Below are 18477 nucleotides of genomic sequence, written 5' to 3'. Positions count from 1 at the left end.
ATACACACCATTAATATGAATGGTTTTCCGTTCCTCAATGATTGTTAAAAATCCATCCAAACTATCAGAATTAAAGTCAACTTGCTGGGTACATATGCACACTGCTCATTAGCTTGCACGCTTCCTTGCTTGTCAAAGTGCCACTGATATTCAACTGTTTAATTCATGGTATTGTTTCATTGCAAATTAGAATCACGGCAGAACTTTTTTCTCTCCACAAAGGCGAATACTCCATTTTTTTTTTACTCGTCAGGCTTGTTCAGAAAGGGGCGTTTCATAAATGTAGCGCTGCCATCACACACAAAAAAGACACCGGCCTCATGGTACAGTAGTCACAGTGTATTAAGAAAAACAACATTGCACTTCAGTTAATTGGGGTCAATGCGTTAGCATCAAAAACCAAAATGGAGGTGTTTGACAACGTCGATGTCCTCCAGTTAGTCGCGGCGAACTTCCTGTGCTTGCAAGTAAACCCTGGAAAATGTTAATTGAACTCCAGTGTCAATTTGTACTAGTAGCAAAAATAAAGATGGAGGCTTACTTTAAATCTATACATTGACAAACACACGCCTGTTGTTCAGACCGGCATTGAAAAATAACATTCAATCCTCAGCCTTTCTTAGCATATTTGCTGAAAGTAAATAGGCGAGAAGCTGGGCCGCCGCCTCTGATGGGAAGCGTCAGTAGTGAAAAAAGACGGCGACTCGGAAATGGCTTTCCTACCAAAGACCGGTGCCACCAGTGCGTGAACGCAGGCAGGCCTTCCCTGCGGTCAGAGCAGCATGGACTCCTGCATGGCGAAGGCCTCCTGCGCGTGACTGTAGTGAGTGCCACCAAACAGACGGGGGAGCTGTTGCGGCATGATCCCTCGCCGTGTCCCTCCGCCCTCGTCCTCCGGGAACTCAAACACGTCCACGGGAGACATCTGAGCTCTCTGGAAGCTGGGCGAGCGAGGCAACCCGCCCGGGGACTGAGGCGGCGGCGGTTCCTCCGGGACCCGCCTGGACCCGAAGGCCGGGACTTCTGGGCGGTACTCGGCGCGGCCCTCGAATCCGTATTCCAAAGGGGCGTAGACCTGAGCGGCGGAGGTGAACTTTTGCAGGTAGATGGGGGTGGCGGCTCTCTCCAGCTGCAAAGGCTGCGGCCTGGGACTGCGGAGGTCACGGGGCGGCTCCCTCCGGCGGGTTGCCACGTAGTTCATGAGGGCCCGCTCCGGGGAGATGGCGCCGGCCGATCGCACGGTGGATGCGTAGGTTTGATCCCCGGCGGCCATGTCGTAGTGTCTTAACCCAGGGTGAAAAATGGGGACCTTGGTGGGGGCTTGGTATTGGTTTACGGGGAAGCGGGTCTGGACTCCCACTGGCGGGCAATGATGATGGTGGGCAAATGACTGCGGGGGAGCTTGCGTGGTCATCCTGGACTCAGACTGCACATTCCCGCCATGCCCCGGGAGACTCGGCGCCGCGCCGTACAACACTGTCTCACTCTGAGGAGTCCGCATCCTGGTTGGGGGTCTCTCCAGCTCCAAGATCTCAAACTCGGGCTCCACCAGTCCCGGAACATTGTCGTACAGGGAGGCATCGGAACCCCGGTTCGGGCCCGAAACAGAGCCCTCAGATTGCGGCCGGCCGCCGTTCCGACCGTCGCGGGCCGGGACCGCCACGCGCTTCTGCCGGTTCTCTCGCGCCGCCATGACTTTGGCCGCTTCCAACTTGGTCTCTGAGGGTTTGAACCAACGAGGACCAACCGAGCCACCGTTGTGGTTGGCGACACCGTGTCTCTGCGGCCCGGGAGCGGGCCTTCCCCCCTGTTCCGGCAAGTGCGGCCCATCGGAGGCCACCTTGAAGTGACCGTCCCTGGTGTCGGCGGCCTTGCGCAGGCGTACGGACCTGTCCAGTGAGTGCCGGCGTAACCGACTCGAGGGGGCCGATGGCTCCGGGGGCTCGACAGGACTCTGTCCGTTGGCCACGTGCTTCACTTTCATCTCAGGAAGCTGCCCCAGAGGCTTTTTGGGGAATTCCTCATCTCGACCTGCCGGACCACAAACAGAGCGACCGAATGAAAATGCACTCAAGGAATCTGGCGGAAAGCAAAGTCGTTGGTGGTGCAGAGTCACAACACAACGGGGGGGGGGGGGGGGGCATGGAGTCATGCAAGTCCACTGGCCAAGAAAGACGGTTACGTTCAGTGACACAAAACTGCGAAAGAGACTTTGGGTCTTCGGATGGGAGCCCCTTTGAGAAGTGACATACAAGCGCACGTTCATGTTGCTGAAAAGGACACTTTTCACTCTCCTATGGTTGAGAGGAAAAAAAATGTCTCCTCTATGGGGCGATATCCTTGCAAAGGAGAGCAAATAGCCAAAGTCCCGTGACCTTTTGAGCATGGCCTCTTGAGACTCTTTGGTGGGTCTCCCCATGATTAATGTCTCTGGGTCCACAGGTGACCCCCGAAGTGAAACGGCGAAAGGAAAAGAAGGCCCAACGGGTTTCCAGAGCCGCATTTCTGGATATTTTTGGGTGTGGGGAGAGGCTCCAGGATGGTCATTTTTAACTCATTTGCTGCCATTTCCCAAATGTATTCTGGAATTGAAAAGTGTGACGTGGAGCGCCATTCCCAAATTTGTTTGGGTTTTTTTTCTTGCTGGATGCCGATAAAGTGCTGATCAGACCTCTGCCAATATTTCTCTGTTCCACGAGGGGGCAGCATTTGCCTTTTGTCCATTTTAGCGCTTTGTTACATCTTCAGCTGTTGTTAAAGCGCTAAATAAATCAATATGTATGTATTGTATCTATTAGCTGTCTATTAGCTAATTAGTTTTCTATCAGAGTTACTTCTGGGTTGAGTGTAGGCCTAGCTAGCTATCTGTTAGTTATCTATTAGCTAGCTAGCTTTCTATCTGAGTTACTTAGCTATCAAATTAGCTGTCTATTAGCCAGCTAGCTTTCTATCTGAGTTACTTCCGGGTTGCGTGAAGGCCTAGCAAGCTATCTGTTAGCTATTTATTAGCCTGCTAGCTAGCCTTCTATCAGAGTTACTTAGCTATCAAATTAGCTATCTATTAGCCAGCTAGCTTTCTATCCGAGTTACTTCCGGGTTGAGTGAAGGACTAGCAAGCTATCTGTTAGCTATCTATATCTAGCTATCTTTCTATCCCAGTTACTTAGCTATCTATTAGCTAGCTAGCTTTCTAGTTTCTAGTTACTTCCGGGTTGAGTGAACGCTGGCGCGTGTAGCTGCCGCTGCGCACCCACAGAAAAACTTCTCGTGACTGTAAAGTGACCTTGAGAGATTTGAAAGGCGCTTGTAAATTTAATGGATTATTATTATTATTATTATTGTATTTTGGACAGCCACCCCCATTTCAAGCTCAGATAACTTTAGACCCTAATAACTTGGGAATTATGTAACTGTTTTTTTCTGGAATGTTTATGTAGTCCCAAAACTCAATATTTGGTGGGTCCTGCAATTTGAGTGAAAATGACAAAAACCATGGCACTGGAGTGGACACATATTTGAATATCGTCTGGCGGTGAATGCGTTAACTGTCAGGAACATATGATGCCTGGTTGAGTATGCCAATTTTTCCTCTTTCTTCTACCACTGAGCGAAATAATAATAATAATAATAATAATAATTTTTTGTGGGGGCATTTCAACAATGACAGTGACAAGAAAAAAGCAGTGTCAGCCAATGAAGCGGCTCCACAAAAAAGCAACGCATCTCAAAGTAAAGGTCGTGCCGGTAAGGGCCGCGCGTGCGCGCTGGACAGACAAACCACACACAGGACGGACGGACGGACTGCCAGACGGATGGACATGTAAAAGGAGAGAGAGAGAGAGAGAGAGAGAGAGAGAGAGCAGTCAGAAAATCCCACCGCTTGGTGTCGTAGGAGCCAATATGGCGCCCGCTCGTGGCCACCTTTTTGTCGCGCCTGGCTAATGTTTGTTCAGAAGAAGAGCAAGAAGAAAGGAAGAGTCAGCAGACGGGATTGACAATCAGCACGTTGAAAACCAGCAAGACTGCCCTTTCTCGACAGCAGGCACTCTGCGACATTTCAACGAGCGCGTTTAAAATGCGTCGTAGGGTGAGTGCGGAAAACGACTGGTGGCAAAAAAGCAGTACCTGGCAGGGGCATGTCCAACTTGGCCCTTCGGAGCTCCGCCATGGAGACTTGCAGCTGCTCCACCACAAAGTCATCGTGGAAAAAGAAATTTTTGGACAAGGTCACCTGCAGGAAGTCCACCAGCTCCTCCATGGTCAACTTCAGCAGGTGCTCTGGGGACAAGGCAGCCGAGCTTACACCAACCGACTCTTCCGAGGCCCCGCCAGTGGACTCACTCTTGTGCAATTTGAGGACGGTGTAGGACATGGCGGGAAGGATCCTTTCGCCCTCCAGGATGTAGATGTCCCAGATCCTGAGAGTGAGAGTGAAGGGGGTCTGGGAGGACAAAAGAAAAGGGCGGGCAGCTCTTTACACCGAGTTGGCGCCTCTCGCGCGTTTTCCACAGGCGCTCACTCTGTCCAGGAAGCACTGGAAGAACCACTTCATGGTGTACAGGCTGCTGAGAACCTCCTGGCTGTCCTACAGAATCACAATCGTCTTTATTGGTCAAGTATGTAGAACGCATCTGCAATTTGTCTCCAGTAGAACATGCTGCGATGAAAATGTTTCTTCGGCCATCACCTGTACTTCTTTGGAGTGTCGGACGTTTGGCTTCTCATCCAAGAGGCTTCGTCAGCTAACTAAAATTTTGCCGGTAGCTAGCTATATATCCCTACTGTCCAGAGGTGGCGGTGCCAGACCTCTGCTACGATAGGTCCCTGCACTAAGGTTGAGGGGAGCAGAGGATTATTTCTATTGTCCTGACTGATTATGGTCTACGACTGGCCCGATTGCTCCATCTGCTCTGGTTTCACCTCATCAGCATAACTAAGCCTACGTGGTAACAATCTCAGAAGTTTGTTGTAAGCACGATGCAAATTATGGCAATCAGTGAAGGGTTTTGCTGTTTTATTTAAAAAAAAAAAAGCCTTATTTTACTCACCTTTCAAACTATCATCAATTTTTTTTCCGCTACGATTTTAACCCAGGGACAGTATGGATGTTTATATAGGGCCAGAGCTACCAGCAACATTTTAGTTAGGTGACAAAGCCTCTTGGATGAGAAGCAAAACGCAGACGCCTTCAAAGAAGTACAGATGACGGCTGAAGAAAACCTTTCATCGATGGACCACTCCTGTATGACCGAGAGCTTACACGGACGTAATGCTGCACGAGTATCATCCTAAGGAAGTAGCTGGAAAAAGTAGTGGGCATGGTGCGGGGGGTCGATTAGGTTCGTGAGAGTCATTTCTCTCTCACCAGGTGATGTTTGAGCTTGGGCATCATCTTCTTCAGGATGCGGTCGTGGTGCTCCTGGAAGCGCATCAGCTTGGGGAAGCCGGGGACGAAAAAGCCTGGGGGGGCAAGAGCGGGGTCAGAATCTTTCCGGGGTGGCAGGACGGCGGCGGCACCCCACCATGCATGGCGTGCTTGTGTCCAGACAGCAGCCTGACCAAAGCCCAGAATGCGTCTTCTTCGTTCATGTAGATGAGCAGCAGCGCCGTGATCTGACTCATGCCCTGGCAGTAGCCGACCTCCTGCAAAGACGTCAGAGGGAGAAGGCCGTCGCTGTCCGCTGTCGTCTCGAGACGTCCTCGCACGGGACTCACCTCGTTGTAGACGGAGTAGGCCGTCAGCACGTGGAACAGGGCCTGCTGCCTGCAACGGCAAAGCGAAGGAAAGGCTTACGGTGAGACACGGCGGCGCCGACGGATGAGAACCACAAATGAGAAAGGAAAAGTTAAAGTCTCGTTATATCGATATTCTCGGGAGTCGGGAAAAATATCGATGTATCCGATGCTGCGGCATGTAAATTTTCTCCTTGCGTTCATAGAAATAGTATCGGAATAAGCAGTACTATCGATATAACCAGACTTTACTGTATATATATATATATATATATATATATATATCACCCAATCAAAATGGCGCTTTCCGCCGAAACAGGAAATGAACAGCGAAAAGGCAAGAATACACATTTAGTTTGATCGAGTCATTATATATATATATATATATATATATATATATATATATATATATATATATATATATATATATATATAGGAGAATCCAACACAAAATCAAAGCAAAGTATGCCCCGTGCGGCAGAATACTTCATCAACGTAAGCAATGTAAACGTTGCAGTTTTGGTTTTTCATCCATGTATTTAATTGTGTTGCATTCAGATATCTTTAGCGCTTGCAACAATCGCTGTTTTTCATATGCTTGTACATGCTGGCGTTCGTGGTTTTGTGTGAATAGACCAACGTGACAATTTTGCATTGGTTGCATTTTTTATTTTATGCTTATTTTTATGTTTATTTTTCACTTCACTACTGTACAAAAAGCATGCTAGATCCACAATCCATGAACGCAATGATAAAATTACACGCCAACGATTTGCTTCTCGCCATTGTCTGGGTTCCCATTGCCCCTCCGCCCACCCACTCGCCATTTTTTGTATTCTTTATTTTGGATTATTCCCCTGGTCCTTTTTTTGGCACCAATGCTTTGTGTTGTAGCTTAATAAATCATCCTGCGCGGAACTCTGTCTGTGTCGCGTTGCTGTCTGTAGCGGTGGCAGCCGTAGATAAAAAAAAAAAAAAAAGTCTGGCGGTCGGGGTCATAAGTACTCGCGCCGGTCGTAAAGCGGATGTTACCTGTATATGTTAATGTGATTTCAACAGAATGTATTATTTAAAATAACTCACCATTAATATGAATGGTTTTCTGTTTCTCATGATTGCTAAAAATCCAGCCTAACTATGGGAATAAAACAGTCTGTGTAAGCTCTCAGTCGTACAGGAGTGGTCCATCGATGAAAAGGTTTCTTCAGCCGTCGTCTGTACTTCTTTGAAGGTGTCGAACGTTTCGCTTCTTATTCAAGAAACTTTGTCAGCAAACTAAAGTTTTACCGGTAGTTTAGGCCCTATATATAGTATATATCCCTACTGTCCAGACATGGCGGTGCCGGTCCTGGGGCCTAAACTACCAGTAAGACTTTACTTTGCTGACGACGTTTCTTGGATTATACAAAAGGGGGCGTTTACCTGTTTCGACATCAACGGCACTTAAATCAAGATCACCCAATCAAAATGGCGCTTTCCGCCGAAACAGGAAATGAACAGCGAAAAGGCGAGAATACACATTTAGTTTGATCGAGTCATTTCGGTGTGTAAAAGCGGGAAATTCTCATCTATGCGGCCGGCGTTGCGAGGGACCCACTTGACGTCGTAGCGGTGCATGAACATGATGTGGTCCCTGTAGGTCCGGTTGACGTCCAGGTCGATTTGACGCACGTCTCTGGACAAGCGCTCGGCTCCGGCCTTCAGTTTCTGCCGAGACGGCGCCCAGGTCAGCGCGCCGCCGCCAAGACCCGGCGGGCGGGCGGGCTTCTCACCTCATAGAAGTCCTTCTTCTCCTCCTTGATTTGGGGGACGTCCAGCAGCAGGGACCAGACCTCTCCCCGGAGCTGCAGCGGGATTCCCTTGTAGACCCTGCGCACAAGCTGGGCGGCAGCACAAATCCAGGTGGGTGGGACGTTGGCAGGACCGCCGAACAAGCGGCGGCAAATCACCTTTTCGCTCTTCTTGTATTTGTCCCAACTCTTGAGCATCTTCAGCCACTTGGCGGTCCTCTCCAATTCCGTGTGCTTGTGCTGCGCGGGCCAATCAAAAGGGGTTATTCTCCACGGCCGCCAATCAACAATGGGCGTCGCAAATGAGAATAATAATAATAAATGTCATTTCTAAGCGCCTTTCAAAACTCTCAAGGTCACTTTACAGTCACACGTGAAGTTGTTCTGTGGGTGAACAGCGGCAGCCACGCGCGCCAGCTATCACTCAACCTAATAAATAGCTAGTATATCTATCTATCTATCTATCTATTGGGGCTGATAGATAGCTATCTCTTAGCTATCTAGCGACTTTCTATTTGAGTTATTTCTGGGTTGAGTGAACGCTGGCGTGTGTGCCTGTCGCTGCTCACCCACAGAAAAACATCACCTGTGACTGTAAAGTGACCTTGAGAGTTTTGAAAGGCGCTTAGAAATGAAATGATTATTATTATTATTATAGCTAGCTAGCTATAAAGCTATCTAGCTTAATAGCTAGCCAGCGAGAGAATGAGCACCTTTTCTTCCGCTGCATCGTAGGATGGAAGCTCCTTCTCGCTTCAAAACAACAAAGAGGGACAGAAGACCATGAGCCATTTGCACAAATCATTGCTTCTCCAGGTGCGACGTGCGTCCTTACTGCACAAAGCCAAAGCGGTCGATGACCTTGTACAAGTTGAAGTCGGTCTCCTCCCAGACCTCCACAGCGGCCTCTTTGCCCTGCGACGGCGACGAGACATTGCGACACGTTGTCATGGCCGCAACTCAACTCGACCCGGCCGGCCGGGGTACAACTAGCGCGCGGCCAAAGCTTGAGTCCCGTGTCTGAAATAACGCCTGCCCGGACGCCCGAGGCGTGCAACTTTTACGTCGTGCGTACAACTTACAAAACGTCTCCGCCAGAGTGGACAACAACTTTTTGGGGGAAAAAAAATACATGAAATATTTTTTTTTCAAATCAAACGTTTGCTTTTTTCAATAAAGCAAACATTTGAACGAAGATTTCGAAATCAGAATAAATTATTCCGATGTCGAAATATTCGTTTGGTTTGGAAATTTTGGAATCTCGGTTCGTTTGGCAATTTGCAAACTCGGCACGGCAGCCAATCAGAAGCCTGCTCCGTGCTTCCAGACTTTCCCGAGCGTTACAAGGTTGTGCATTTGCGTCTCATTTTCCAAAGTAGATGCACAGAAGCCCCATAAGAAAGATTCACAAGAAGCTAACAACATTTATGAGGCTACAAAAGGTAAACGTACATTATCCCGTGACTGGAAGGTGTCCTTGAGAGTGTTGAAAGGCGCTGAGAAATTATATGTATTATTATTATTAAAAGCACCATGGAAAGATGAGTTCATGCGGCTTGTAGCAGACGACGCAACGCAAACATTGCATTGCGCAACACGACGAACAGCGTATGGACAAACAACAAGTGGAGCAAAATCACCAGCAAGGGAGATTTACGATCAATTAAGTAAGGGAGCATTTGTGCTAGCTACATCCTTAATACTTTGCAACAATGTTTTTTTTTTGCGATTGGTCGCCTTATTGCGTTTCAAGTTGTGAAAAATGGGGCAGGCAACTTTATGGCCGGCCGGACTGGCGACTTTTCAGAGTTGTCTGCCTTGGTGTCCGCTAACTTTTTGTCATGAGGTTCAGACACTGTCATGTCTCAGCCTTTCCCACTTTTGTCAAGTGACAAAAGGAATCGAGCACTCGAGTGATAGTCGGGCTTCTGATTGCATCTCCACTGAGGTGTGTGAAAAGGTGCGCGCGTGAGCATGCTCACCTTTGCATATTTAGCCACAATCTCGGCCCGTTCCTGCTCCAGTTTCACGGCGGCATCCTGTCCACTGTCAGACGCTGAGACACACACACACACACACACACACACACTGTCATGGGGTCATCCAAACAACACGTAGTCAAGACACAAACCGGAGCGGAAACGTCAAAAGCGACAATAGCGACGTAGAGCAGCGGTCATGTTTTCCCCCCTTATGACGATGATGCAACAGAGACCGGACCGCTTGTTCCCAACGAATGCTGTCAGGCTAATGAATAGAATGATCTGAAAACCTGGACTCACCCCCACTCCCCCGTTTTGAAAATATTACATACAGACGCTCCCCAACTTACGAACAAGATGCGGTCCGAAGGGGTGAATTTGTTCGGAAGTAGCTTCAGTGCCCGATTTTGTCTGGAATCTACGTTTCAAGGACAACCGACGTCACTTTTTTGTTTCCGACCTGACACCAGAAAAACGTTTGATAGCATCTAAAATACCCAAAACACGCAGTATGATATTTTTAGTCAAATGCAAAACACCAATAAAAGTGTGTCTAAAATCTGCAAAAAATTGAGCTGCGAATTGGGCATTTTCAGAAAGTCCCGCCCCCAGTTCGTGACATCACACCAAGACGTCTTGCAGTGCTGGAGAATCAAAACAATGGCTTCAGATTCGGAGAATATGCTTTCTTGTTACACATACAGTTATGAATATGATTCAAATAGTTCTGAAGAGGAAAGCATACATGTTTGCAACCCATTAAATAATTTATTCTGTGCCATTTTGAGGCAATTTGGATTTCAATTTGGAATGTCGGTGTGTGCGTGCGTGCGTGCGTGTGTGTGTGTGCATGCGGATTGTAAAATCAAGTCAATAAAGTCATCAACTCACTCATGATAGGAGCGCGGGGCGCGCCGGGCCAATCTCCGGACGGGTGCGCTCGTTCTCCACCTTGTCCTTCCTCGAAGCGCTCATGTCCTGCACACAACAACAAAAATTACAAAATTTAATCAAGAAGCCTGAGAAGCCACCCAATTTGCGCCACATACACATTTGGAGTGTCCAAAGTCGACGGCCCGCTTCGTCACAGAAAGCAAATGTCGCCGTTTGGTCTCTAACGCCGCTGGCAGGAAGAAAGTGTCGACCACTACGCATCTTTTGCACACACCCCCACCAGTGAAATTGTCTTTGTTTTGTGTGAACGTTTGTGGGCTTTAAGCTTAAGCCAAGGACACAATGTTTCCAATAAAAGCTGACGAGGCAAATAGTCTTGGCTTGACACATCCTGCTGCTGTCATCACACATCGGGGGAAAAAGTGGGTTCAGAGCCCACCATGACCAGCGCCTGGTGGTCGGATGACGTTTGCCCCACCTCGTACGAGTTTACTGGGTCACACTTCGACACATAAAAGTCCATTTCGAAGCGCCAAGCCTCCAACTGCTGCTAAGCCGCATTACCGCAAAGGAGGGAGGATAGGAGCATGCAAAGACTCTCCCCCAATCAAAGTGACATCACTTCCTCACGGTCACAGTCACAAAGAGGGCATAGTCAACAATTATGACAGATGCATCATGACCGTGACACGAATGAGTAATGTTTGTTCAAAAGAAGCGACATCTTATTGTGCAAGCGTATTCCTTCACCTGAGCTTCGTCCACGAACTTGAATCTCGGCCGTCCGTCACAACAGCAACGCCGTCTTTGTTGACCGCACAGACCAAGCTTTGCCAGAAACGCGAGCTCTACAGATCAATTGGCGAGTTTACTTTTCTTCATTGTAATTTCTTGTTTAGGTACGGAAAAAATGGAGTAAGCGTTCTGTTAACACGGACACTGCATCTGTGTGCGGCGATAAGGGACGCGTCACTTTGATCGACAGCGCGTCTGGGCCAATTGGGAACCTCGTAACTCAAAAGAGAGCCAATGAGAAGACATGACAAAACATCACAGCCAACTTGTAAACCAACCGAGAGGAGAACTGCACTGGCTTACCTTTCGAATTACAACTGAAAGACGTCCTTTCATGAGTTGTACACCCACGCGACCCATTACAACGACTTACTTCTCTGCTGAGGACACGCCAAGAAGTTCCATAACACGTACGAAACACACTTCTCGGGTCAAGACACGTGTACACGGCACACTCCGTTTATTTTGAAGGAAGACACCGGAAGAGGACTCGGGCTCATCGGCTAACCCACACGGGTGTGTTTGCTAGGTAGGCCGCGGTCAACGCAAACAAACGCCAATGTTAACAATCACGAAACAGACACCGAGCCGTTGGCAAAGTGGAATTAAGGCCGAAGAATTCAAGAAGACCCTAAATAAAGTAGAATAAAGCCATGTTTTGAGTGGAATGTCATTTAACCAAGGTAGATAGAACGAAGCGACGCGGGTCAATTCAGACCGCGGTGTCGATGCAGTCTCATATGAACCCCTCCTTCTCACCGACCCCTTGGCGACAATTTGGACCCCCAAACTCTTGCGACCACCACCGAGCCTCACCTTGCCTTCAACTCGACGGCGATAGTTCCTTCAGCTTACGGCCATACGTACCAGGAAGTCTCTGCCACCTCTCAAACTGCCGCGGAGGTGGACGTCAGGTAGCGATGCGCCGCCCGCACGACCCCTCCGCGAGGCACTTCCGGGCTCACTTGAACGCATCAAGACAAGCGGACGCCAGCGTTCACCCCCCCCTCCTTGCCACGATTTTGACTTCACCCCAAAATATTCATACTGAACAAAACTATCATTATTTTTTCACAAACCCCCGCCACTGAAAAACAACCAATCAATTCGAATTTGGGGTAAGTACCCAAAATGGCCACGAGTGGGCAGGAAAGTGCTGTTAAAGCAACCCCAAAATATTCCAACTGAACAAAACGAATTTTGTTCACAAACACTCCCACCGAAAAACAACCAACCGATTCGAATTTGGGGTGATTACCCAAAATGGCCACGAAGGGCAGGAAGTGCTGTTAAAGCAACCCCAAAATATTCCAACTGAACAAACCTTTTTTTTTTTTTTTTTTTTCACAAAACCGCCCACCGAAAAACAACCAATCAATTCGAATTTGGAGTGATTACCCAAAATGGCCACGAGAGGGCGGGAAAGTGCTGTTAAAGCAACCCGAAAATATTTCTACTGAACAAAACTATATACAGTACATGTATCACAAAACCCTTAACCGAAAAACAACCAATCAATTCGAATTTGGGGTAAGTACCCAAAATGGCCACGAGCGAGCAGGAAAGTGCTGTTAAAGCAACCCTTAAATATTCCAAATGAACAAAACGATGTCTTTTTTTTTTCACAAAACCCGCAACCGAAAAACAACCAATCAATTCGAATTTGGGGAACGTAGCCCAAATAGCCACGAGAGGGCAGAAAAGTGCTGTTAAAGCACGTTTTGTTTTGCATCCAGAACCCACAGTCGTGTTGTTTTCTAATAAAGAAGAAAAATGGAGGAGGGTGGCTCTACTTTTAATTAACACTTGGTTTTAATTACTTGCTGAATGTCAGCGACACTTGTGAATTTTTATACTCAGCAAAAGGTTCAGCGGGGTGGGGGTGGGGGGGGCTTTGAAATAAAAGGCCCATATTCACACATTGTCAAGGCCCTTTGATAGCGCGTTGATTTAAGGTCAATTTGAACAAAAAAACAAAAAAAAGGAAAATGCGCTGTCACGAATGAAGAAACTCACCAGACGATTGCACTTCTGCCTTTTTACTGCGGGCAAATCCTCAGCTGACACCTCGGCGTCCATCCGTTTTCTTTTGGTCTCCGTAGGGCGACCTGGATTTCTTCCTTTCATCCCGCATGACTCTGGCAGCGCTTTCATGTTTTCAATTGATCTGCTCTGCTAAAAATAACAAATAAAACGACTGCCAAGCGTGAGGTCCTTTCGTTCTGGGAGGCGAGGGGGTGTTCCGGGATGCACCGCGGTCCCGCAGTCTCCTCTGCGAAAAGGGTGTCCCTTCCACTAAGCGGCAGCCCATACTTCAAAAACACAGTCTATTTTATCAGCAATACATTTGAAATGGTTTCAGATTTTTCGAGGCAGTTTATTTGATTGAAACATGTTTACATTAATTGAATTGCGATTGTTTACTTTGGAGAAATATTTTTGGCTTTTGTTTTACGCTGAAATTTGTTTTTGACAGTAAATGAAAATGTTCACAGAAAAGAGAAGTTAAAGGACAACCGACACCATTGTTTTGTTTCCAAACTGACACCAGAAAAACGTTTTATAGCATCTAAAATAGCCAAAACACGCAGGCTGATACTTTTAGCCAAATGCAAAACACCAATCAAAATGACTTCAGGAGTCCCAAAACTATTTCAAAATGACCTCGGAGATGCCGAGTTTCAGAAGGTTCGTGACGTCACGCCAGGACGTCTTGCCTTGCTCTAGAATCAAAACAATGGCTTGAGATTCGGAGAAGATGCTTATATAATATAGGATAGTAGTCTTGGTGCAACGCACAATGATTCACGATTGCATTATTTATGTGTTTTCGCCATCAACACAAAGTTTTCAGACCAAACAAAGTACCCAAAATGCATCGTGCGTCGCTTTCTCGGTCAGGGGTGTTCCCTCCGTGACGTCACGTCAGGCATCGTCATCAACTCGAAAACAAGACTTCCTGAATATTCAGCGCGAGTCTTGAAAGGTAAACTATAGCTTTAATATGCGGTGGAATCTTTGTCAAATACGCCAGTAGAAGTCATTTGAAGTGATTTGACAAATTACGTCGGTTGTCCTTGAAGTGAATAAATGTCACAAAGAGGGGACAGAAAGTGCTGAAGAATGAATGACTCTCTGTGTCTTTGTGTTGTCATATTATTTGTTATTTAGTTTCTTGTTTCCTTTCTTTCCTTTGCTGCTATGTTACTTCCGGGTAAAGTGAACACTGCCGCGAATGCCTGCTGCTGCTCACCCGCACAAAAAAACTCCAGTGACTCTAAAGTATCCTTGAGAGTTTTGAAAGGCGCTTAGAAATTAAATGTATCATTATTTGTTGCGCTAGTCATTCTGGCGGCAGTCCTAGCATTTTAACAGTAACCAAAATGCTAACCTTTCGTAGCGATTTAAAGTAGTCACGATGCACAGCCGTGTCAATCATTGCTGTGGGAACTTGACAAACATTTGATTCTGCGCATGCTCTTAAAAAGGCTTGACAATTTCCGGGTATCACATGATCAGCTCGTTTCGCAGGTGATATCAATCATGAAATTTCCCCAATCGTGTCTTTGCCTCACACACACACACACACACACACACACACACACACACACACACACACACACACACACACACACACACACACACACACACACACACACACACACACACACACACACACACACACACACACACACACACACACACACACACACACACACACACACACACACACACACACAACATTATTATTATTATCAAATATCAAAAGAAAAACACATACAAATAACAATAAGGAAACAATTTTCAAATAATTTTCTGTTTTTTGGGGGGTTTGGCAGAAAATAATACAAGAATCTCTTGCAAAGTAAAAAAGGGAGAAATTCAATAAAAAAACAACTCTGTAACAAACCAAACCGGCTACCTATTAGCTATCTAGCTGGCTGGCTAGCTAGCTAACTATCTATTGGCAAACTGGCTGGCTGGCTATGTATCTATTTGGCTAGCTACCGAGATAGCTAGCTAAATGCAATCTATTTACTATCTTGCTGGCTGGCTACCTAGGTGGCTATCTATTTGCTATATATTAGCTGTCTATATATTAGCTGCCTGAAAATACATATAAATAAATAAACAAACAGTCAAATAATGTTCTGCAAATTCGCCAGCTTTGTAATTTGCGCTCGGGGGGGTGACAAGGCGCCAAAGTGGAAGACGAAGGCAAGAAGACGAGCCACGCGTCGGCAAAGCAGGGAAAAGAATGAGACGGAGCGAGGCGCTACCAGTGGTCGGAAAATACGGTTTTAATAGAGGAGACTCAAGCAAAAAACAAACAAACAAAAAAGGGCATCACACCAGAACAAACGATGACCAAACAAAAACCATGAAACAAAAACGGCAGAAATCTAAAGAGCCATAAGCAAACCTGACACCTACTCGTAATTCTGTTCTTGCCCAAAACCAATGTGCACAACAACAAGCCACTAAAAAGTTGGGGGAGCTACCCGACGACCCCCATCAGCGACCACTCCTGGGAAAAAAAAGGTCAAGGTCCCCCGGAGGAGAAAACACAAATTAAATACAGTGGCAAACAAGAGTCCAACTTAAACGGAAGTGGGCCGAACAGACATCGCTTCGTTTGCGGTACGTCCCCCCGCCCCCAACCCTTTTCTCTGCTTCCTTGAATGTCCAGTAGTGGCACCGGTACAAAATGATGCATAAATACAATCGGTTGTAGACATGGAAAGCCTGCCGCACCTGCATCGCATCGCATCGCATCGCGTCGTCGTTGTCATCCTTTCCCTAACGGCAGCGGAGGCAAACAAACTCACAAAAGTACTCCAACTTTGGCATCGCTCGACAAAAACACAAGCGAGAAAAACACTTAAAAATGTCTTTTTTTTAAACTATTTTAGTTTTGAAGGTAACTCCAAAAATATGACGACGACACGCGTCATTTGGCAAAAAACACACACACAAACATTTTCTAGATGCCTCAAAACACCCGACAAGTCAAAATGCAAAAAATCACAAGCTCGGGATTTTTTTTCCTCTTTCCATAAATAGCACTTAGTTACCCATGTGATTAATGAAGGAAAGTTGACAGAGAAGTGACAAGATCCAAAGTTACGATCGATCGGCGCGAGAGCCCCCGAGGCGAAGTGAAACAGAAGGAAAAGAAAAAGCCGAGAGGAACCACGCTTGTGCTTGTCAAGTGAACGCCCCATTTCACTTCCTGTGTGCTTGTCAAGTGAACGCCCCATTTCACTTCCTGTATGTGAGCCAATCACACGCCCGCTGTTTGAAACAATTTCCTCAGAACCCTTTGTGCGCATCACTCGTGACCAGGAACACTCCAACTCCAACTCGAAGCAAAACATATCGCGAGATATGGTGTGTGTGTGTGTGTTTGTATGACTACTCTTGTGAGGACCACTAACATTTGTTTACCATACGTAGTGGAGCTGGAACAAAGTGCTAACATGGATAAAATGCAAATGCTGCCCCGCTCGTGGAAAAGTAAAAACATTGCCAAAGGTCTGGCCAGCGCTCTATCGGCACCCAAACAAATTCGTGAATGTTTTCAATTCCAGAATAAATTTGTGAATGGCAGTGAATGAGTGCAATTTGATTATGTGGGTGACATTTTCATCAAATTGTGCCTTTTTCCCCCCGAAATGCTGATACATTTGAAATTGATTCATCATTGCTGAGTGTTAGATTTGCTATCTAACTGCTAGCTATCTAACTTGCTATCTATGTGCTATTTGTATGCTGGCGATATAGCTGGCTATCTATTATCTTTATAGCTATCTGGCTGGCTAGCTAACTATCTAGCTAGCTCTATATTAGCTATATGGCTAGCTCTATATCGTGACTGTAAAGTGTCCTTGAGAGTTTTGAAAGGAAATTTATTATTATTATTATTATTATTATAGCTAGCTAGCTAGAGAGCTATCTATTAGCTAGAGAGCTCGCTTTCTACCTATTCCAGTTATTCCGGGTTGAGTGAACACTGGTGCGTGTGGCTGCTGCTGCTCACCCACAGAAAAACTGATCTTGTGACTGTAAAGTGACCTTGAGAGTTTTGAAAGGCGCCCCTTTATGTATAATAAATGCGTTATGGTATTATGCCCCCCACGAAGACCTCGTTGGCCTGCTCGTGGTGACTGACGCACAGGTGAACTGCGAAAAATCAAGCCAACGTGGACCTGAGCAGCCAAGTGTGCGCCAAAGGGTTCGTTGGAGCACGACGACGCGCTAACTTTGCTGACGCCCACTCGAAGAAAGCCAACTACGTGTCGAAAAGTGTCGACGTTTTGTTTTGTTTTGTTTTGTTTTGTGTTGTCGGGGCGAAAAGCGGGCAGGCACGCGATCCTCCCTGCTTAAGGCGTGTTCTACCGGAAACAAATTCCTTGTGTGTTCTACATACTTGGCAATAAAGATGATTCTGATTCTGATAATTAAGGCCAGCAGCGGTGTGAGAAACAAGCGCGCCTTCCTTGGGGCTCAAGAAAAAAAGGCACGCGCGGAGGGATATTTTGCGCTCGGCGAAGTGCCTGCCACCGAGCAGTGAAGTCTCCTCGACGTCCTGCCCGCGCGCACTCCCTCTCACGTTTATCCGTGTACTTGCGCGTGTCCGCTAAGGCTTATTCGCAAAGGGTGCGCGTGGTTCCCGCGGAAGAAGCGTTCGCACTCGGGAGGGGGGGGGGGGCTCTCCCGCCGCTACAGAAGCAGAAAAAGTAGAACAATAACAACAACAAGAACAAAGTGAGGTCTTGCGCAAGAGCGTGCGCGCGTGTGCACATGTCTAGAGATATATAGAGAGATTTATATTTATATAAATTTATATAGAGATCAATATATATTTATGACACCTGGGCACTTTTTTATACATTTTTTACAAAAAGAACAAACATCCAAATAAAAAGCAAACAGGACAAATTTCTCGGGCAATAAGACCACAAGTGAACACGCTTTTGTGTTTTTTTTCATTTTTTTTTTAAGAAGAGAGACCTTCTTAAATACGAAAACACTGAGAAGAAAATACGTATGGTAGCAAATCATCATCGTGTCACAAAGAGAAGAAGAAGAAGAAGAGACGTCGACGTACGTAAGCACGCGCTAGGCAGGAAGTTGCGTCTTCCCAATTTGGAACTAAACTCCACATTCCATTTTTTCTTTTGATTTTTTTTTGGTTGCTTGTTTTAAATCTCGCTTATAAGACAGAAAACACACACGTCTAAATATTTGGTTGCCATCAGGCAGACAAATTAAATCATGAC

The 18477-nt window shown here is 46.6% G+C and overlaps 2 protein-coding genes across 6 annotated transcripts in view; both read right to left on the bottom strand.

Moving 5' to 3' along the window:
- Positions 1-324: 324 nt before the first annotated feature.
- On the bottom strand, positions 325-12245 carry LOC148881932 (USP6 N-terminal-like protein). 5 transcript variants are annotated; one of them, XM_088988814.1, is made up of 15 exons: positions 12011-12238; positions 10397-10483; positions 9506-9579; positions 8359-8438; positions 8237-8276; positions 7683-7763; positions 7506-7613; positions 7331-7440; positions 5716-5764; positions 5523-5643; positions 5366-5460; positions 4520-4585; positions 4342-4441; positions 4126-4278; positions 325-2031 (listed from the first exon to the last, which is right to left on the bottom strand). In XM_088988814.1, the coding sequence occupies exons 2-15, from the start codon at positions 10398-10400 to the stop codon at positions 773-775; spliced, it is 2340 nt and encodes a 779-aa protein (XP_088844940.1). In that variant the 5' UTR covers positions 10401-10483; positions 12011-12238; the 3' UTR covers positions 325-772. The 5 variants fall into 5 exon arrangements, with proteins under 5 accessions (XP_088844940.1, XP_088844938.1, XP_088844936.1 ...); XM_088988812.1 differs by having other exon boundaries at positions 4126-4441; positions 12062-12245; XM_088988810.1 differs by having other exon boundaries at positions 4126-4441; positions 12011-12244.
- Positions 12246-15474: 3229 nt separating this feature from the next.
- Positions 15475-18477, bottom strand: part of celf2 (cugbp, Elav-like family member 2) — a 65809-nt gene continuing 62806 nt past the window's right edge. Inside the window, exon 16 of the transcript XR_016113633.1 lies at positions 15475-15994. The gene's annotated coding sequence lies outside the window, so the exon portion shown is untranslated. The remainder of the gene's footprint in view (positions 15995-18477) is intronic.

The sequence above is a fragment of the Hippocampus bargibanti genome, linkage group LG22 (assembly GCF_051943395.1).
Source record: "Hippocampus bargibanti isolate YZ-2025 linkage group LG22, ASM5194339v1, whole genome shotgun sequence".
Taxonomy (NCBI): domain Eukaryota; kingdom Metazoa; phylum Chordata; class Actinopteri; order Syngnathiformes; family Syngnathidae; genus Hippocampus; species Hippocampus bargibanti.
This window is presented reverse-complemented; position numbering and strand designations above follow the sequence as displayed.

Excerpts from the sequence above, each read along its gene's own strand:
- LOC148881932 (XM_088988812.1), bottom strand. Across the intron at positions 8,277-8,358 it reads GACCGCTTTGGCTTTGTGCA|CGAGAAGGAGCTTCCATCCT; the intron begins GTAAGGACGCAC and ends GTTGTTTTGAAG. Across the intron at positions 5,644-5,715 it reads CCTACTCCGTCTACAACGAG|GAGGTCGGCTACTGCCAGGG; the intron begins GTGAGTCCCGTG and ends ACGTCTTTGCAG.